This window comes from Diprion similis, chromosome 13, assembly GCF_021155765.1.
Source record: "Diprion similis isolate iyDipSimi1 chromosome 13, iyDipSimi1.1, whole genome shotgun sequence".
Classification (NCBI taxonomy): Eukaryota; Metazoa; Arthropoda; class Insecta; order Hymenoptera; family Diprionidae; genus Diprion; species Diprion similis.
The window spans coordinates 1,559,853-1,582,108 of record NC_060117.1 but is presented as its reverse complement, the minus strand read 5'-3'; the positions used below and the strand labels follow the sequence as shown (position 1 = coordinate 1,582,108).

Sequence of the window (22,256 nt, the reverse complement as noted above, 5' to 3'; positions counted from 1 at the left end):
GGGTAATTAAAGAACAGAAACTTCACATAAAAGTACGCGACGATTATTTTTCGTTTCATTCGTTTTTATTAGTTTTTTTTTTTTTTTTTTTTGTTTTTTGTTTTTCATTTTTCCCATCATTTTATTTATTTCAAATACATCGATAATTATTAGTCTCAGTAAATGGATTTGACGTAATAATTATGCAAGGAATAAGAAAAAAAAGTGGAAATAATAATAGAAGGAAAAAGGATTAAAAAAAAAAAAAAAAAAAACGTATGAAAAGAAGTTTGAGTAATATTGATAATAATGTTGTTTGTTCTTTTTTTTATATATATGTGTGTGTGTGTGTTATGAATACAGTGGAAATCGAGGAAAAAGATCGATCGATTGAACGTGGGGGTGGTTTCAAATACATTTCTGATTAATCGCGTGATTGTATATAATAATATACATTACACGTACCTAGTTTATTATTAATATACATATACATATATATATTCATGTATATTTGTATATGTATAATTAATGTTTCCTTTTTTTTTTTTTTTGTATATCGTAAATTTCTTCGTGGCACATATCTTCTTCTTTTCTTCTTTTTCTTCTTCTTCTTCTTCATCTTCTACTACTTTTTTTTTTTTTTGTTTTTTTTTTTTTTAATGCGTTATCTTCATCGACTCTTTCTTTCTTTCTTTCTTTCTCTCTTTCTTTCACTCTGTGATACGTTATTATTTGAAATGAAATTTTCTCTTAATATCTTCTCTTCCTCTTGCGATCTCCGATCACGCTTTACAATCCTTACGAAAGATCATTATCATTATTAGCATTATTATGAATATTATCGTTATCATTATTATTATTATTATCACGCATCTATCATTTCGTTTCATTTTTTTTTTTTTTTTTTCCCCTTTAATTAATTGTTCGCACGTTTTTCTTCTTAAGCTATTTCACTCTCGACGAATAGGAATAATTATATTAATAATAATCATAATAACAACAACAATAATAATAATAATAATGAGAATAATAATAACAACAATGATAATAATGAGAATAATAATATTAATAACAATAATAATAACAATAATAATACGATATTAATAATCTTTAATGATTTATCGATTTTTTTTTGTTTGTTTCCCGAGTTAAAACTTTCACCACTTTTCTTCCTAAGAATCATCGTAAGTTGTAATATTATTGTTATTATTATTATTATTATTATTATTTTTATAATTTTACATAACGTTATCATTTATGTTATAAGTATAATATTTATATGCACGCGTGTGTGTGTGTGTGTGTGTGTGTTTGTGTGTATGTAATTCTGTATATGTACGTGTATATATATATGTATATTATATATATATATATATATATACCTATGATGCATGTATAATCATTATACATATTATTATTGTATAACTTATAGTTAGTATAATATAATGTTATATGTATATGAATATTATGTATATATAGATGTACGTATGGTATAATTATTTTACGCGTTTATAATAAAATACACATCCACAATATCATCATTATCATTATATTTATATGTATATTGTATAATATATCGCATATTAATTTTCACTAACATATACGCATACATACCTATATGGGTGCACGTGTGTGCACACATACATATATGAATATACGAATACATGCATATAGTTGTAATTAATCAAAATGTCTTATCAAGTCTTATAATATTATCGTTAATGTTAGTATTAGTGTCATTATTATTATTAATAATAACTAAGATGTTATATATTCACCTCTTCATTTCATCTCTCACCGTCATCCGTGTTGTATACACAGGCATATATACATATTATACATATACACATATGTATACACACATATGCTATTTATGTTATACGACGAATCGTTGTCATCGGTCGTTTGTCGAAAAAAAAGATTGTCATCGTCATCGTCATCGTCGTCGTCGTCGTCGTCGTCGTCATAGGTATGGGTATGGTTATTATTATTATTATTATTATCATTACTATTATTATTGTTGTTAGTACTATGAATTATTATTATTATATTTACAACTTCGTGTTATTCAATTGCTTGTAAAGTTTCTCATATCTTTCGCGTATTCAGTTATTGATATATTGAAGAAAAAGAATTAACAACACCCACGTCGCGTGTAATATTTACGACCACCACACCACCACCATCATCATCATCATCATCATCATCATCATCAGCATCATCATTATTATTATTATCACTATATCACCACACAAAAATATCTCTTCCGTTTGATATTTTTTTGTAAGAATGTTTCTATCCCAGTAGTAATATTTATACGAGTATTTGTTAATCGATTAATATTGTTAAACAATATTATTTGTGCTGTCAGTGCATCGGTATTATTCGAGAAAAATATTTCACGTCCTTATACCTAGTCCGGTAGGTAATTTTTTTTTCTCACTTTGTTTTCCTCCTTCTTCTTTATTTGGATAAAATATTTATTTTTTTTCTCCGATTTCTTTTATCTCCTCGTGCGGGAATGTTTAGGCGGAGGGAAAAGAGGAAATTGGGGAGGTAGAACCGGCTAATCTGTGTAGATTATTTTAGGTATAGGTGATAAGGTGGGACCGACACCAACGTATTTACCCTTAGCTGCGATAATCTATACCGAAATCGATGAAAATCGGAGCGACGTAACGGCGACTCCCGACATAAGGAAACCAGAAATCATCCAAATCCCAATTCGAATCGAAACTGGGCAGTGTTATTCCGAATTTACGGACCGGCAGCGGCGGATGCTGAGCTTTTGACCAGAAGCCGAGCGGAACTGCCAGCTCGGCTCTTGACCGCTGCCCCCGGTGTCATACGGGTTCCTCCCTCTTGAAATTGATATTCTGAGAGGCGCAGAAGTCCTTGGTGAACGGTATGCAGGTGAAGAGTTTGCAGATCTCGCACTCGTAGACTGGAACGTTGTAGAAGAGGGCGAGGAGCATCGCGAACAGTCCGACTATCAGAACCAGGCAGACCCAGATCAGGAGGATCTTTCGTCGTCGGTCGTACTTCCCGAAGGATATGAACGGCATCACGGCGTATGCGGCCAGGAAACCGAACACGAAGCCGAAGAGATGAGCGTAGTTGTCGATCCAGGGCAAAGCCCCGAGCAGCAGCAGCACGAACAGCGAGAGAAGCAGCTTTGAAAGCGCCCTGCGAGGGTGCTTCAGCATTGGCCAGCTGTTTAAAACCTCCACGACGAGCGTCGCGAGGAGGGCAAAATGCGCTCCCGCTGGTCCCACCTGGAAGAGAAAAAAAAATTTTAAGCTTAGCAGATGATCGTTGGAACAGTTTTCCTGAGTATTAAGGTTCGAGAGAGTTACAGAGTTTGAAGACGATTATTTTGTACTAATTATCACCAAAGGCCGAGTTAAAAAGGTAAGAAAAATACCTTGTCAGACATTTTCTAACTCAGTTCTTATTCAAATCAATTCGATAAGTCATTGGCGAGGCACTGAACTGTGAAATTTCATCTGAATTTGTATCGCACGCAATTTCGCCATCGAGTATTGGACATTAAGAATATATCTGATCGGGAATTTAAACTTAGAATTGAAATTGTTTTCCTGAGACGTGAGTTTGAAGAAAGAATGCGAACAAAACTGTGCAGGCATATCGTACGTACAATGAAGTGGAACGAGAAATGCGAACGCGAGTATTTAGAATAGAGTTCGTTCGTTGCACCCTGCACAAAAGTCCGTACGTCTGTGTGCGAGTTTAGGGCTGCTTCAAGAGTCTTCGAGAAACTTTAGCAGTAGAGGAAAGAAAGAGCGAAGAGAATTTCTGCTTTCCCCTCCGAGGGCTGCAGTTGATTCTTGAAAAGAGAGAAAGAGAGAGGGAGAGAGAGATGGAAACAGCCACAAGTGTGTTGATTAAATTGCGAACACACAATAAAATCCTGTCTGTTAAATCGTCCGTCCAATGCTTCTGGGTGCTGTTGCTACAGCTGCTACTTCTTCCGCCTCTCTTGCTCAGATGTATTCAATTAAAACTTCTCTGATTATATTCTCGCCTCTCCCAACGCTTCCGACTACCATCCCGACTTTTCGACTCCACTCACCGTCGTCTCCTCAAGACCATTTTGCCTGTAAAACTCGAGTCCTACCAGTTTAAAAGCCTACCTAATATCGATATCGAACATTGCGCGCGTTTCTGTTACATTATTGAACGATTCTGGCAATATTTAACCGGCGAACAGTGACCCATCAAACAACAGGGGACGACCCCTTTCACTTTCCACTTGCTGTTCAAACAGAAATTTCGATTGAAAAGAGCTTGGAGTAAATATTCCGCTCGATGATCATAATAATGAAAATGCTACTCGAGGAAGAATTACAGGGTAAAGTAAACGTCAGAATTTAGCACAAAAGAAAGTACTTTCATTTTTCCCGAAAGTGTTATACTTCAAATTTCTATATCCTCTCGAAAAATATATCGTCGATTATTTTGAAACGACAGTTTCAGTTTTCAGTACTATATTTTCTCAAAAATTGCATTCATTCCTAATTCTCAATCCTATCATCGCGTGTACCAAGCAACAGTTGGACGTTTTAGTTGCGCTGCTCACCTCAGCTCTGTAAGGAACAAATATAGCGCTGGCCAAATTTCCAGCAAGTCCACCAGTGAAGTATATAATCGCAATGCGGAAGGATCCCGTGAGCTTCTCCAAGTCTCTCATGAAGAAGTACTGAACGAAGAGGGTGATGACGAGGTGAAATATCCTGGAGAAAAATAAATCACGCGTCAAGGTAAGACAGGAATCAGGCTATTTGGATAATCGAATCGTACACAAAAAAAAAAAAAAAAAAAAAAAAAAACCCTCACCCAGCGTGGAGAAAAATCGAGGTGAATAGACGGTAGAATTGATCGGGCCACTCCGGATGGAGGAACGGAATCATGCCGCATACGTCGTGGAGACACTCGACCTGGGAACACAGCGACGCCTCCTCGTGAAAATATCCGTGTACGAAGTCGCAGTACTCCTTTGTGGTTATTCGACACATCCCATGAATCCCGATGCAGCAGGGATGACCAATGACTTCGCAAACCATATGCTCCGCCATCTTGTCCATGTGACGACCCACCGGAAACATCTGGTTGCTTCCACCCTTGCTGTGGGATTTTGATTGGTGAGAAAAATTGGAAGGATATTCCGTTTAGCAAGATGTAATCCAACGTTTCATTCGACTCACCTGAACCTCTGGTTAAACGGATTGGTTTTCCGACATATAGGCCACTTGGTGATGTCGTCGGGCCATTCGTATGGCGCGATGCTGGCTGGAGCGTCGCAGAATTTTGGATCAAGTCCGCAAACCGATCCGCTTATCCGTCCTCCGGGTCCGCTGTCTCCTGGGCCCCATTTCTTCCACGTAGATATGGTGTTCTGTACGAGAATTTCAGGAGAGAGAGAGAGAGAGAGAAAAAAGAAAAAGCATTAGCGATGAATAATCCACAAGTTTTCTACAAATAAACGTAGTTTCATACATGCGGTTATTGCGAACGAACGTGAAGGCGTGACTGATTAGCAATATTAAGACTTAGAGTTAGACGTTACATATTTTGCTACCAGATGTCACAGCGCCACATTTTCGTTCCCAATACAGAAGACGAGGATCAGGGTCTATAACCCTGGTTTAATTACCGTCATAGTTGATCTCAATCCCCGGACCAGTTGATTGCAAGGACACAGAACGAATATTATAAATCGGACCAGAACTCGCTTAGTTTCAAGATAAAAAAACAAAAAAAAACAAAAAACCCAATTTCGAGAATCAAAAACGTGGATAAGGTAGTTCGATTACTCACAGAGCAGTCTTGTTTGCTCGACTGAACGCATCCCGAGTCGTCGTTGCGTATGCAACAGGCGGTGTCGCGTTCCCTTTCTCTCCACACGTCTATTTCCTTCAGGATTTTAATGTCCCTCCGCATGCAGGGTGCGAATTTAGCCCCCAGATGAATAAGGTCCGCGGCTCTTGGACCGATCCAAAAGTTTGCAGGCTCCTGATAGTCGACTTGTTGAAGGGATAAGCTCGTGACGAGTACCTGCGAGCATGGCAAAGGATGAAAAGTGACGTTTATACGAAAAGGAAAAACAAAAATCGCGTCTAATTTTCTCACCAAGCCAGATCTGTGATTGAGCTCAAAGCCGAATGGTCCGAAGCCGTAGCAGGCCAAAGATATGACGAGGATCATGACCTGAACGGTGGTTATCCAGTAGGTAAAGAAGGGCCTGTGATCTTCGATATCGTCCAGCTGTTTTTTCACGTCAGGTTTATGAGCGACGCTTTTTCTAAACGAACGTCTGAAAGCGAAAATTTGGTTTAATCAGTCGCCTTTCGAAATCATCATTATCTGCGAGGAATTACTGCTGTGAATAACAAAAATTGTGTTTTCTTTTTTTTTTTTTTTTTCTTAATGTTCTTCTCGCTTACCCATATAATCGCCCGATTAATCCCATTCCGTACTGCCTCCTGTTGCTGTTGTCGAATATCCGGTCAATCATGTTCGGCGCTATCCTGGTGCCGCTGTTCGCCTGCCTCCTCAGAGTTACAGCCTCTTCCGATGGACCGGAAGCTCCATGGCCGCCCGATTCTCGCGACCTGCGCCAACCCGACGTTCTGTAACCCCGCCTTTATTAATTCATACCACATTTCACTGTCGCCCGAATAATTTCCCTTTTTTTTTCAGTAGCCAAATATAGCGAATTGCTTCCTCGTTTTCTTAGACTTCTCGCTGTTAGCGTGATTTCGATAATAAAATTCTTATCAACGATTGGATGAAAAGAATTTAGTATTATTACGCCTAAAGATAATAAAGAAGTTAATTCTTATTATTCTTGTTGTCTTCTTCCTAAAAAAAATACTGTTCAAATGACGATACTAGGTTAGAATAAAATCGACGAGTTCTTTATTATTTTTTTTTTTTCTTAGATATTTACTGTTTTATTCTTATTCATATAGATAGATCAGCCATTCCCGTGGCGACTACAAAGGCGAAGCGTGAATGTCAATGTATAAATAAAACTGCGAGTGTGAATTGCGATACGGTTCGAAAATGGGAAAAAAGGATAGAAATCAAAAAAGTAACTAAATTGAATCTAACGGATAAAAATCAGGCATAGATACATAGATTATAAAATTTCTCCTCGTTTTCTTTGAGTTTGTAAACTCACCTGGAAGTGTAATGGTCCCTGGATGTCTGCCTAGGTCTTCTACTCAATATTTCCGACGACGAAAGTCCCTCGCCATTCGTCGTTGTAAACCTGTAGAGAAAGAAGATTTGCCAATACTGAACAAAAAGAAGAAAAAAAAAAAATTTCTCCAATTTTCCGTTTCTCACTACTTTATCGTTAAAATCCAACAACAAATTTCTACGGAAATTAAAACCATTCGCACTATTTCGTACAAAATTGTGAGTATAATGTTTAATAAAGAATTAAATTGTTAATTTTCTTTAAAAATGATCTATTATCTTGTTGATTATTTTCTTTTTTCTCTACCCAAAAAACAAAAATTCTCATAAAAGAAACTATCTATACTTACTATCTATAATTATTGTACGAGAACAATGTTGTTTTTGGTTGTAAAAAAAAATTTTGAAAAATTTTCAAAATTCGTTGAAAATCGTATAAATTATTTTCACAATAAAAATTAATGAGAAATTCTGGCAGCCCTTGATAAACGGAAATGAATGTTACTCCGTCTTTCCTTGAATAACCGGGTATACCGACCTAACTAATTCCTCCGTGAGATTGCGATCAAGGGAGGATGATGAAGGCGCGTCGACGAGATCGGTTACACCGGAAGCGGATGCTGAGTCTTCCCTGATTGTCCCGGGAGGAGTGTCGTTCTGAGTTCCGTTCGCCAGTTCCGTTTGGTGCTGTTGATTCGTTTGAGGCGAGGGCGGCGGTGGCCTCTCGAAAAAGGCTTCCTCCTCCTCGTCGGCGGCGGCGGGAACTTCCGGTGAGACAGAAGACGGAACGGTACTCGGAGGAAAGCTTCGGGATTCAGGCCGAGTCTCGTCTCTTTCTCGTGGCCGATGCCTCGCCATTGTCTGCGGGGTAAAGAAATTCGTTGGAAATTAATCTGCGAGAAAATTTTACACCCCATCATCCCCCAAAAAAATATTTATAATCTTAAATCGATTTCCGTTTAACACAAAGTCTTTGAGAAAAAAAAAAATATATATTCTCTGCAAAGAAGACGAGAGACACACAAGATATAATAAAGAAAGTTTCGATTCGAAATGAAAATTGTTTGCAAAATTATGAAAAGAGAAAAAAAAAAAGAAGAAAATAAAAAGGTAAAAATAAAATAACGACAGTTGAAACGAGGGTAAAAATTATGACAATTTTTTCCCATATTTTTACAATATTTTAGACAAATGTAACTTCTGTAATTTGAAAATTTTCAATTTTCCGTGTAAAGAAAAAGAATAGAAGAAAATAAAGAAAAAAAAAAAGGATCTATCGTAACCTGTTAAGCTCAATGAAATTCAAAATTCATTTTACTCAAACGTACTTCCGGTTGTCAAGATGCAAGAGCGAAATTACTTGGTGTATAACGTTGCGTTAGAATAAATAAATAAATATACGAGGTGACTGGAGGCTTTCTGCACGAGTTATTGTCAGTGATGATTAAGATATAGTTGATTAAGTGAGATTTGTTATCGTTAGAATAATTACGACGTGATCAGAGAGAATAATTAACCGAAACGTATAAATTTGACTGTAATAATAATTAATTAATCGCGCCAATTGCGTGTTTAATTACTGCGTGTTACACGTATTATATAATGAATGTATGTGTAAATATCTGTGTAAACGTATAACGACATCCGATGTGTTTCGACATAAATCAATAATAATTACCCACATTGTGTATGAAATGTTTTCAACTCGACCAGCGTTAAACCTCGACCCCGATCTGAAAATCATTTCATGTTTTTTTCTAACGTTCTATTCGGTAAAAAAACAAATGTGTTTAAAAATTACAAAATTCCGAATTACGTGATAAAAATTGAGAATTTATTCAAATTAAAAAAAAAAATGGACATTATCAATCGTCTTGAAATATTTATAAAAACTAAACGGTTTGATAAAAAAAATTTGAAAAAAATTAGGGTCACGTTTTTTACCGATTAGAACGTTAGAAAAAAATATGAAATGATTTTGAGACGGTCGAGACTTAACACTGATCGAGTTGGCATGGAATACCCCATATGTATCACGTCATGCATACAGACATATTTAATTTACGAGCCTGCAGGATGAAAAATGTGTGTACAGGCGTGTAGTTTAACGATATTATTGATAACGATTAACGATTTCAGGTTTCGGTTTCGGTTTGGTCCATAGCCAGCATAGCCTGCTGCTGCTGCCAGTGTTGTAATCGTTTATCGATACCCACGAAACTAATTGCGAGAGAACTGCAGCGGTGCACCCTACACCCATATTATATCGAATAACAGTTATACTGCAATATAAACAAATGTAATACAGTTTGCCATCGGTGATACAAAATTACAGGAAAAAAAACTTTTCATGATTTCCCCCACCAACAATTACTCCGTTCAATTGTATAACGATATGCGTGTTGATATTTCGATATTGATTAATATCTGATTGAAATTCAGTATATATACATATATACATACATATATCTGATTGCAGATTATCGAGTTTATTGTTACAACGGTTGAACGAAAACGAAAAATCAAGAATAAAAAAAAAACCAAACAAAAAAAAAAATATATATATATTCTCGACTTCTGTTGCAACTTTAACATTTTATTTATTTATTTACTTTTCTTTTCTTTTCTTTTTATTTTGCACTCTGCGACGTCGTCGTGGGGTAATTTCCGCGCCTAGTCTTTCTTTCGTTCTTTCCTTCTCTTTTTTTTTTTTTTTTTTTTTCTTCTCTCTCCGTTTTTTTCGCACGAGATTACGATTGTCATGAGTTTTTTTCACACGACGGAAACAGATGTATGTTGAAAAGAATTATAACTTGTAACGGTACCCGCGAGTTGCGCGCCTCCCGTTGCGTAAAAATCGTATAATAGATTGTATACAGCTGGATCGAGAAGTTACATGAAACAGCACCTTGTGTATAAAATCGAAGGGAATTTAATTTCGTGTCGAAATTAACATTCGTGTATATGTATATAGAGGGTTTATAGCTGCAGCCCCGCTCGCATATTGAAAAGCTAATGGAATGGGAGAGAGAGCATCGTTCGTTCGTTCAAAACCTCCCTTCCCCGCCCTTTCCCTTCAGTCATCAGACAGGATTTCCTCCCCCCTCCTTCCGTGAAAAAAAAAAAAATTGAAAAAAAAAACAAAAAAAAAATGCAAAATTTAGACCTGCGTGTTTAATAATAATAATAATAATAATAATAATGGTAATAATAATAATGATGATAATGATGATGATGATGATGATGATGGTGAAAACAATTCTCGACCGTGTTTCTTTCTTCTTTGACGCTTTTCTTAATTTTTTTCTTTTTCAAATTCGCTCTCAAGCAGCGTCCATCTACTCAAATTAATTGTTAAAATTGTTTATTTACCGTTTTGTGATTGAAATTTTTCCAATTCCAATACGGTATTCGAGTAAGTTGCAAACCTCGCGCGAATTATCGTTATTGTTGTTATTATTGTTATCCTAATGATTCGACAATTCTACGCAGTTATTGATAGACTTTCTTTATTGAAAATTAATTCGATTTTTCTTTTACCAAAAAAAAAAAAAAAAAATACGACGAACCGAACGAAAAGAAAAACGAAAAACTTGTCCCGCGGATTCAATATCTTGAATTCGAAAAATGGAGGAAAATAAGTGAACGAAAATTATTCAATAACGCTCGAGAATGACGCGGAGAGAGAAAGATGAAAAAAAAAAAAAAAATAGATGCTGTACGTATACGTACAATTTGTTTATTAATAAAGTTATATAATAAGTTTATTTAATACAAAAGAACATATACAATGAACAAATGAACAATTTAAACAATGAACACCCCCCTGCGTACAAAAGGAAAGAAAATTTCTTAATCAATTTTTCATTCCTCGTTTAATTCCGCGTCGGGCACCAACGGATTATAAAAACAACATTTTCATTCGCTAATTCTTATTTATTCATCGTGGAAATTTAATTCCCGCCATTCTTTCCTTTTAATTCTTTCAACTTATAGCGTTCTTATCCTGTATCACGTGAAACGGCAGTTAATTAAAAGAAAACAAAAAAGAAGAAGACTTTGTTGTTAAAAAATCTCAATATTTTTGCCCGATTTGTTTTGACCTATTAATATTATAATTATCATTCGTATTATTATTATTCTCACTATCATTATTATTATTATTATTATTATAAAGTCAGTCAGGTGTTATATTGTATAAAATATCGATACGAATAACCTGGCAAATTTGTGTTACATAATTGGGAATGAAAAAAATCTATGCCTTAATTAAGGCTCAGCCTTAGCGACCGCAAGGACGTCTTTTATATGCCGGTAATACAGATTTCTGCGTCACAAGCCAAGAGTAAGAACGTTAATTTTTAAGATAATTAACGGAAAACGTTGATTTTTTTTCTCTTTTCGATAATAATTTTAACAAATAAAGAAAACGTAGAGTATTAGAAGAAAAAAAAAAAATCGAATACATCAAATAATATATGTGAAAGCTAATCACTCAATTCGAGCAAAAGTAAACTTGACAGAATTTTTCCCTTGTTTTCAACTTTTATGGAAAGAAAATTAGATTAAGAATGCATAATAATAAGGATAATGATAATGATGATGATGCTGATAATAATATTAATAATAATGATAATAATAATAATCAATTGTTGTCACTCCGTGCAACTTTCGGCTTTATATAAAATTATACACAGAAATATGTACATATGTACTTTGGTGGAGCACAGAAGGTATTGTTTGAGTCTCCTGTTCGCGATGGGGAGTTTCAAGGGGGGAGAAAATCGAGGAGGAGGAGGAGGAGGAGGAGGAGTAGGAGGAGGTGGGTTGGAAAGTCAAAACTGAAAGCAAGGAGGGAGAGAGAGAGAGAGAAAGAGAGAGAAAACAGGGTAGAGATAGTCCGTTATCCAGGCAGTGTTCGGCACGCCGAAAATTCTGTCGAGACAATGGAAGGTGAGGGAAGAGAAGTATGGAGGGAAGTAAAGGCAAGTGAAGAAGAGAGAGTGACGGGATCGCCGAGGCTTATAAATTCAGGTCTTCTAGTCTTCCAGTCCTCAGGGCTTTTCCCGAAAGGATTTTCTGTACATATTGTATATGTGTATATATATAAGTATGTATGTATGTATGTATATGCGTGTATACACTAAAACCAGAAGGCAGGGATTAGAACTGACGTGACACGCTGCCCTGCTATGCTCAAAGCTTCAAATTTCGATCCCCTGAGTCTCTAGTTTACTTAGAGAAAAGTAGATAGATCATTCTGATTCCTTACTTCAGGCGGCGACAGACGACGCAATCAATAAAATATTGGAACGTAGGGATGGGAAGTGACGGTACCTGCATAAGGTTTTAGGATTGCAGGAGAAAAGGTTGATTCTTGTGAAAGTAAAAAAAAAATGGATATGGACAGTCAGTGGCTCTTCATTTATCGTCTATCTATAAGATCTGTCGCAGATTATCGTCTATCTATGAGATCTATCCAAGGCTTGAGTTATCGTCTATCTATAATATCTATCTAAGGCTTGAGTTATCGTCTATCTATAATATCTATCTAAAATAATACAAATCGTGAGTTATCCTCTATCTATAAGACCTATTTAAGTCATGACTTATCCTCCATGTATAAAATCTGTTCAAGTCCTGAGTTATCGTCTATCTATAATATCGATTTAAATCTTGAGTTATCGTCTATCTATAATATCTATCTAAAATAATACAAATCGTGAGTTATCCTCTATCTATAAGACCTATTTAAGTCATGACTTATCCTCCATGTATAAAATCTGTTCAAGTCCTGAGTTATCGTCTATCTATAATATCGATTTAAATCTTGAGTTATTGTCTATCTATAATATCTATACAAGGCTTGACTTATCGTCTACCTACAATATCTATCAAAGGCTTGAGTTGTCGTCTATCTATAATATCTATTTAAATCTTGAGTTATCGTCTATCTATAATATCTATCTAAAATAATACAAATCGTGAGTTATCCTCTATCTATAAGACCTATTTAAGTCATGACTTATCCTCCATGTATAAAATCTGTTCAAGTCCTGAGTTATCGTCTATCTATAATATCGATTTAAATCTTGAGTTATTGTCTATCTATAATATCTATACAAGGCTTGAGTTGTCGTCTATCTATAATATCTATTTAAATCTTGAGTTATCGTCTATCTATAATATCTGTCTAAATCTCGAGTTATCGTCTATATATCTATAATATCTATTTAAATCTTGAGTTATCCTCCATCTACAACATCTGTTCAAGTCTTGAGTTATCGTCTATCTATAATATACAAGGCTTGACTTATCGTCTATCTACAATGTCTATCAAAGGCTTGAGTTGTCGTCTATCTATAATATCTGTTTAAGTCTTGAGTTATCGTCTATCCATAATATCTATCCACGGATTGATTTGTCGTCTATCTATGGTATCTATCTAAGTCTTGAGTTATCGTCTATCTATAGATATATATCTATATATCTATCTATCTAAGTCTCGAGTAATCGTTTATCCACAACATCTGTCCAAGTTTGAGTTATCTATATATCTAACAGTCTAATTTCTATCTATACATCCAAGATCCATTTTCGTATGATAATTAATATCTACCCATAACATGAAAGAATAAGGGCTGCGGGTAGGCTATAATGTAAATCTAACGATTATGCGCCACTCTCTCTCTCTCTCTCTCCGTTTCTCTCCGTCTCTCTCTTTTACTCTCGTAATTAGATTTCAGTGTAATTATTGTTATCAGATTATACACCGGCTGTACTGCAGGATATATAATAGCGTGTAACATTAACCTCCTTGCTGCCTGTCTCAGACACTCAGAACCTCTCGATCTCTCTCCCAGCTGTCCTCTCAGCGTCGCAGTCTCTTCGTCTTTCAGGTTAACGCGAGGCTCTTATAACCAACTAACCAACCAACCACCGCTCAAGTTGTATCAATTAATAATCGCACAATTACCATCCGTTGTGCATAAACATGTATCGTATAATATACTCGTTACGTGATGTATACTGTAAGCCCACACAAAGGGTGTGTCGGCTCTCAAATATTTAAGGAAAAAACAAACGACGTAACAATTCTGGAAATTACCTACGAAAGTCAAAAAACTTCTGTATAAAGTGTATTATCTATCTTTTTCACACGAAAATTATATATATAAAAAATCAACTTTTACGCGTCTGACAATCGCAGTGTGGTAAAATCCAATGACACTTTCTTATACGGGCATAGTAAAGAAAATTTTATACCTCTACTAAAGGCGCGGAGAATTGAAGAAAGTATAAAGTTGTCCGATAAAACAAACTAACTTTATAGCTGTATGTATGTACACATGTGCAGTGATCTATACCTATATAAATGTAATAAAAAGAACTTACCGTAACCATGTAGGAAAGACCGGACAACGTCATTCTGGCTACAGAATCCTTTCGTCTGACCGGCTGATGCCACGATCTGCGTAGTGTGACACCCTGCGAAATGAAGAAAGAAAAATCGAATAAATTCGGATCAAATTTAAAACTTTTTTCCCCGTAACATCGTTTACTTCTTTTTTTTTTCTCTTAATTGAAAACAGCATCAGATGCAATATGAACACACGTTTTAAATATCCTCATGACGTCAGGCGTCTTGGTTATCGACGCCATTTTATCACCACATAACCTAAGTTTTTAATTTCAATGTTGGCAAAGCGTAATTATTAGCTTTCCGAATCACTCATGTCACATAAATTTATTTAACGTAATTAATAATACGTCTTTCCTATTATCCATACGTGAAAAAGCAGGGTCAAAGGTCACCTGACGTTAACCTGGTTGCATTAGTTTGATTTTTTCACACCATACGGCGGATTGCAAGTGACAATCCCAATACCTGAAATCTTTTGCATTTTTCAAAAGCCTGCAGCTGTGGAACGAGAGTGATGAGAAAAAAAAAGAAATGAAAAGGAAACGTAGGACGAAGGTCAGAAGGTGGATCGAAGACTGACCTCGGGTATTTCTGAAGAGTCGGGTACATCGCGGGTTATGTCAGGATCCGGAGGTCTATGTTCCGGCAGAAGAGCCCCGTACTTCCTAGACGCCATTCGTCTACGTCGTTCGAGCCATCGTTGCTTTTCCTGAGCCTCCGAGTCTTCGTCGACGCCAAAAAACGTCGCCGTTTCCCGTTTTATGTAACTGGAATTAAATAAAACGTCCGTCAAGCACAGAACGAAAAAAAAAAACGAAAAGTCACACCTATTCTATTTTCGAATTAAATTATTTAAAAAAAACGGAGCAATAATTTGTTTTCACTCGCGATTCGAATTCATGCGGCTAAATTCAACTTCACATAGGAATAAAATTTGTTTTCTCGAGGTGATCTGCACGTTTTCAAAAAATATCTAACGATTGCTCAGATATCGGTAATATAGAATCATCGGTTGAATTTAGAAAAAAATTAACATTTAACCATACACGTCAAACCAAATTGGGAATGCTCTCCGCGTTATTACCAGACACCCTCTGTATCGTTACTATATGAGTCAGGTAATAACTAAGTACATACCTACCTATACATACACGAGCCGGGTTAAAACTTGTACATGGATACTAACGGATCTCAGTTACGACGAGAGATCGTTAACTCTCAGAATTTACCTCGGAGAGTAATTAAATTAACACGGTTCGGAAATATAATGCTTCCTCCTCCTGTCATAACCATTCGGATATACATATAGGTATAAACTATACGTATATACATGTATAGTATAAGAAGCGACGGTTTATTTATGGTATGTACTTGAAACGGTAGAATTCAACTGATTGGATTTTCTACGTGATTTTGATGATTGTAGTTGAAACATTTCTCAAGCTTAAGATATTCCATCTATTCTCTATTTGATAAAAAAAAATTTCATTTTTCTCGTCGTTGTGATTACGTTCCTAGAGTTTTTTCCGTTCTTTCACGATATGTATAAAATATCGATAAGGATTCGTTCTTCTGTTTTAAGAAATATAATATAAATAAAAGATCCTCCCCCCCCCCCCTCGCGCCCTTCTTTAAAAAATCACGTTGAGCCCGTATTGGAAAATGTCCTCATAACGTCAGACGTCTTGGGCGTCGGCGCCATTTTATCACTATATAACCTAAGTTTCGTAATTGTAATGGAGGCAAATCGTAACTCTTTGGTTTTTGAAATTATTCATGTCACGCATAAATTAGGTTAACTGTCAGGCTGGTTGCATTAGTTTTCAATTTTTTTCCTCCCCAAATAAGGCGAGCTGCAAAGTGACAAACCAAAACAGAGTCCAGTCAATCGCCTTCATCTTGGCCGCCATATTCCTCCGAACCAAAATTGCGGGAAGTTTGAAAAGCACATAAGTAAGTAGAAACGTCGATGTTGATTACCAGCTAACATTGCAATGTGTTTATCACATAAGCTCAACCTCTCTACCCACTTACATACGCGATTAAAACTTCCCACAATTTCGGTTCGTCGGTAAATGGCGGCCAACAAGATGGCGGTGATAGTCCGGACTCTGTTTCGCCGGAACTCTACGACAAACTCAATAAACACCATCGAGTCTTCAGATATCTTACTTTTTGATGGTTTCGGTGCGACTTAGGGTGCGCCGTAGCCTCTGATTGTGAACGGCGGCGGCGTCGTTCGATTGGCCGATGAAGTTGGGTCCGTTTAGGTGGTGGGGTCTGGGCCCGGTTGGGGCCGAGGCGCTCCTCGCGAGGCTTGCGGCCAAAGGCACGGGTGGTGAAGTGGTCGTTGCAGAAGAAGCCGGATTACCCGGGGATTCCGACCTCATTTTCGAGGGGTTGCCAACGCTCCCTGCGGCGGTGCTCTGCTGCTGCTGGCCCCCGACGGTTTGCTGCTGCTGTTGCTGCTGCTGCTGTTGCTGTTGCTGTTGTTGTTGTTGTTGTTGTTGTTGTTGTTGTTGTTGTTGCTGTATATTCGGGGGCAGCCCGTCTCCCCCACCTCCGTTTCCCCCCGCCGCCCCCGCCCCTACAGCGTACATGCTGATGCTCTGCGGCGTTCCTCCTATCACCAGGCCCATTCCTCCCCCTCCTCCGGCAACGCCGCCGCCATCTTGGACCCCCGAGGAGGAACCCGTCGACGTACTCGTCGTCCCAGAACCTGGCGATGATTGCCTGCGAAAACGAAAATTATTGTTGGGTTATTTTTGCGGTTGATATATTCAAGTTTTGAAATTGGGAATTGATTTTTTTTTTTTTTTTTTTTTTTGGCGGACACCGTCTGTAGTTCAAATTTCATACCATATTATTGATGGAAATTACAATATTTGGAAAAGTATTGAAAAAAAAAAGAATATTGTAGGTATACAGATAAAATTTTGTCCTCCGGTCATCTGTAGGATTCTTGATATTAAAAAATTGTTTTATATTGTACGATCGATGATGGAGACTTTTTGAAATCACATTTAAAATGTAGTGGAAAATGATTTTCGTTTGTTTAATTTATTCATTGTAATTATTGTTTCGCAGTGGAAAAGAACGGTTGTTACAGTCGATCGATAAAAATCTGGGGTCGTAGCTTCGGAAAATCCTAACAACACAAATATACAACGTGTTTTAAAATATCTAACCCTGCAGTAACATTCTACGTAACGTCATAGAAAAAATCATTGTAAGTCGGGTAAAACCTTCGTTCCAGTATTTAAGTAATCCAGCCGTAATCTTGATCAATAAAAAAAAAATAATAATCCGTGAATACATTCTCGTGCTAATATTTCGCAAGACTTTTTTCATTATCTTTTCTTCGTATTTATTTCTCATTTTCGCATAAGTTTTGAAAAACTTTCATATCACAGGAAGAAAAATAATGTAAAAAATAAAGTCTTAGAAATTTTATTTGTCTTTCTTTCTGATTTCGTCGTTTTCGTTTTACCCTCCAGTGCATCCGGGGTCAGCTGCAGTTTGCCGAAAGGTGAATCCTATCTGTCGGTCCTCATCTATTCATGACTCGGCAACGAGCTTGCAGCTTCGCCCCTTTTTTCTCCCCCCCCCCCTTTCCAAGCTTACATACACATACCTATACGTACATACAGGACTATTTGACACGCGACATATTACATACGACGTGAATGCGTCCGTGTCTGTCTGTCTATTTATCTCTCTCTCTTTCTCTCTCTCAGAATGTAAAGTCACGGGTTAAGCTGTAAGCTCATACCCGCAATCAGCAGCCCAGCTTTCGGATTGAGCCTTGGTCGCAGATGGAAGATCAAAGAGCGAAAAAATATTGAAGGAATATAACGACAAGATGAGAGAGAAAAATTCTATATACATATATATACAGGTTATTTGCAAACGTAAAATAAAGGGGGAAATTTAATAATATCAAAATTGGATTCTCCTTCATCCTCCTATTCGTTGTTTTACTTCATTGTATCTATAAATTTTCGCAAAACAATTTTGAATAAATGAAACCTGGGAAAATTATCCAAGTCGTGAGATTGTTTTTTTTTTTCCATTCCATTTCTCGTTTTCTCTTATTCATTCTCATTTTCGACGAGTACAATTATCACAATAATGAAGCGGAAAGAAATACGTGTAAAAATTTGCACATGTATTCGTACTTCGAACACACGTGTACCCGTAATATATACGACATGGTATAACGAAGGGTTCGTGATATTTTCTCAATAATTAATATCTAGCTACGTAGACATTCACGGCCGCATCCATTTCCGCAGACAGTCTCTCTCGTCTTCATCTCTTTCGTTCTCCACGCTTTGTTTCGTTTCGTCAATGGATGCAACGAACCGAGGGATTTTGATTAGTTCGCAATCAGTTCACCGCGTGGAATTTTCTCAATTTTCTATAAGTTTACGATACACAACCCCATACTTTGGTCGTTATTATTTTCCTCTCTCACCCCTTCTCTTCTTCTCTGTTGCACCTTAATTATTACCGCTTACGTATATTGAAAGATATTTTTTTTTCTCTCTCCTAAATACCTAGTTTTTCAATTTTTTATTTAAAATTATGCGTCTCAAAAACTACGCACGCAACATTATTTCAAACTTTGTGAAGAAAAGTATTCTATAACAGTTAAAGAGAAAAAAAAAATTCGGCCCACGTTTTCCTTAACGGGGGGTGTTTTGTGTCATTCACTGAATTTTTGAGAATTTTTTCAGTATCGCAACCGACTTGAAATATTTATAAAAAATAAACGGTTCAATAAAAATGTTTGAAAAAAAATTTGGTCACATATTTTATCAAGTAGAATGTTGGAAAAAAACATGAAATCATTTTTTTATTGAGTCCGTGTGATAAAATGTTAATTTTGATGTTTTAAGAGCCCACTCCAAAGGGCAACTCAATAAAAAAAATTTTTAAGAGGTCGCTCCAAATTTTTTAAAATGTCTAAAATCGTCATAAAATTAAATTAAAACAATTATATTTCCAGTATTCTGTTTGATTTTTAATTCATGTCGTGGTGTATTGTTATAGATTCTTTCTTACTAAATTAGAGAAAAAAAATGTATGAAATTTTAATATGAATATTAAAAGGTCGCTCGAAAAGATCTAAAGAAATGCGCCAAAAAATTGAAAAAAAATTATGAGCGACCTTTCAAAGTTCAAATTTTGAACTGAAACTTTCGGAAACTTATTTTTTTTTTGTCTATAAAATTATACCGTAACGAGAAAAAAATTATAAAAAAGAAAATCGATTTTTGACGATTTCTGACGTTTTAAAAAATGTGGAGCGACCTCTTGAAATTTTTTTTTTTAACTGTCCTTTGGAGTGGGCTCTCAAAACATCAAAAACTAACATTTTGTCACGCGAGACTTAAAAAAAAAAAAAGTCGGTTTTCTTGCGTCACCCTAATATATGTACAATTTTTTTTTATCTTTCTCAAAAAACACTTTCAACCAACTGTCGTTAGCATCGATCCTCGTCTTATTGTTAATTGATTCAAGACTCTTTGTATGCCTTGCAAATAGTCGGGATAAATTCCCGGTGAAAAGTCAAAAGCAGGATTGGGATACCGGGTCTGATTCTCAGGTCGGCGAACCGAGATAATGCCGCTGCTGGCTGTATACAATACCGAGGTTAATGGACGGTCCCAGGTCTCCTAACCAACTGACTGCGATTAATGATCGGGTGACCATAGACGACGAAGACGAATACGAAGACGCTAGGGCGTTTGGTATATATATATAGGATACATTCCACGTCGAATCGAGCTACATTCTTTTTTTTTTTTTTTTTGCTCAAATTTTGTTAAGAATTTTTTATACAAATTTTTATCTACTATATTATTATAGTCACGTAATAATAAAAGTTTCTTTTCCATTGCATATCGATGCATGCGAATATTGGCAATTTTTTTGTAAGCGACGCGCTGAGTTTTTTCTCCCGATTTCGCAACATGACGAATGTGATATATGTATACCTATATGTATAGTCCGATTCGTACACCATACATAACATAATAACGCAGCTAGAGTTGTATCGATTAGTTTCTCACAGTCACCTCCTACGTTCTCGTCTCTCCTCCTCGCTTCTCGCCTTGCTCTGCGGATGTTGATTCATACGGGTAAGAATATATGCGACCACCTATTTATCTCTACCATGCACCCTACCAACGTATGGCTCTGTAGGTATACATACATACGTATGGGAGGCCCCAAATCATGTCTTCGTGATATAGTCGTTTAATTTCCGGCTAAAATGTTGTGCTATACACAGACACACACCGCATATTAGAGTTATACCTATGCACAAACCTGTAAGGCATATATTTGTAAGTCAGCTTAGCGATCTACGCGCATCTTCTAGTCTATGGCTCTGTTTTACCGACGGTCGATAAGACAGAAATCAAAACGATTCGGACGGGGCCCGCCTGACGCTGTTCGAAACTTCACAATTTAAAAGTCGTCGAAATAAAAATAAAAATAGAAATAAAAAAACCCATATACAAAGCAAATTTTATCATTTCACGATCCGATTCGCACGGAGAGATCGATGTAGAGGGTGGACCATTGGTTATACAACTTCGTATGCCGTTAGTGTTGCATGAATCAAGGCTTGCGTCGTTCGTTATATGACGCGCAAAGGTTGAAGATAGTGTTTCGGTACGTGGAAACTGGTTGACGTATTTATGCGTTAAACTTAAACCCGTTTAGTTGGTTTCCTGGTCGGAAACTATAACGCCCTGTTGCCTAAACTACACCCGCGTTTCACACCCCAACAGAGACATGCAGACGGCATTCTACCGAAGAAGTTTTCCGCCCTGAAACTGTTCTGGAATTTCGAGAATTCTAACATAGTACCAAACGTTCCGTCGCGAGTTTCGAAAGAGTGTTAAGATTTTTTATTTGTCAATATGTTTTACTTTTACGTCAAAAACGCAGGGAATAAAAAAAAAAAATAAAAATAAAAGAAGAAAAAAAAAAGAAATCTTTCAAGTTTGTGTATCGACTTCTCGCTCGAGTAACAACAATTGACTGTCGGGCAAGAAAAAATTAGAGGCCGAAAAAAATAAAAGTAAATTTTGTATAAAGTATACGTGTAACTACTGCTACAAGCAGTATTAAGAGATTTGAATTAAACTGATGAGATTATATGCTAATTGTAGGTGGGAAGAAGGCGAACGAGGCAATGTGTGAACGGTGTCATGCACGCGTTTCAACACAAGTACTCGTATACGTATAATAATAATGATAATAATAATAATAATAACCCGTAATTAGGTGAACGCTGCAATAAAAATTATTCCAAGGAATACGGGCCACCGTTAAGAAGGGATAACAATTACAAGTTACGTATCCACGCTGCAGCTTGAGTACGTAATATCTGTTGTATATACCAAAAACTGTTATAATATACGCATAACAAGTAATTGCCGGTTTGTAATTATTATACAACGATTATGTCTGTATATTCAAGTGAGAGGAATAGTATATAAAGAGATTTTTTTTTTTTTTGTTTTTTTTTAATCAACTTTTATTACCTCGCGAAGCCACGCAGCCCGAAATTCCGAGACGAATATGTCTCAGCCGAAAGATCGTGACTCTGACA

At 36.4% G+C, this 22,256-nt stretch overlaps 1 protein-coding gene across 1 annotated transcript in view; it reads right to left on the bottom strand.

Annotated features, from left to right (window-relative positions):
- Positions 1 to 2,217: 2,217 nt before the first annotated feature.
- LOC124413962 overlaps positions 2,218 to 22,256 on the bottom strand; it is a 58,247-nt gene continuing 38,208 nt past the window's right edge. Inside the window, exons 3-15 of the mRNA XM_046894783.1 lie at positions 16,799 to 17,359; positions 15,207 to 15,393; positions 14,599 to 14,691; positions 7,742 to 8,064; positions 7,184 to 7,273; positions 6,444 to 6,641; positions 6,130 to 6,313; positions 5,819 to 6,054; positions 5,654 to 5,681; positions 5,205 to 5,395; positions 4,837 to 5,124; positions 4,580 to 4,733; positions 2,218 to 3,254 (exon numbers count right to left, since the gene is read on the bottom strand). Of these exons, the coding sequence (XP_046750739.1) occupies positions 2,823 to 3,254; positions 4,580 to 4,733; positions 4,837 to 5,124; positions 5,205 to 5,395; positions 5,654 to 5,681; positions 5,819 to 6,054; positions 6,130 to 6,313; positions 6,444 to 6,641; positions 7,184 to 7,273; positions 7,742 to 8,064; positions 14,599 to 14,691; positions 15,207 to 15,393; positions 16,799 to 17,359 (2,965 nt within the window). The 3' untranslated portion in view covers positions 2,218 to 2,822. The remainder of the gene's footprint in view (positions 3,255 to 4,579; positions 4,734 to 4,836; positions 5,125 to 5,204; positions 5,396 to 5,653; positions 5,682 to 5,818; positions 6,055 to 6,129; positions 6,314 to 6,443; positions 6,642 to 7,183; positions 7,274 to 7,741; positions 8,065 to 14,598; positions 14,692 to 15,206; positions 15,394 to 16,798; positions 17,360 to 22,256) is intronic.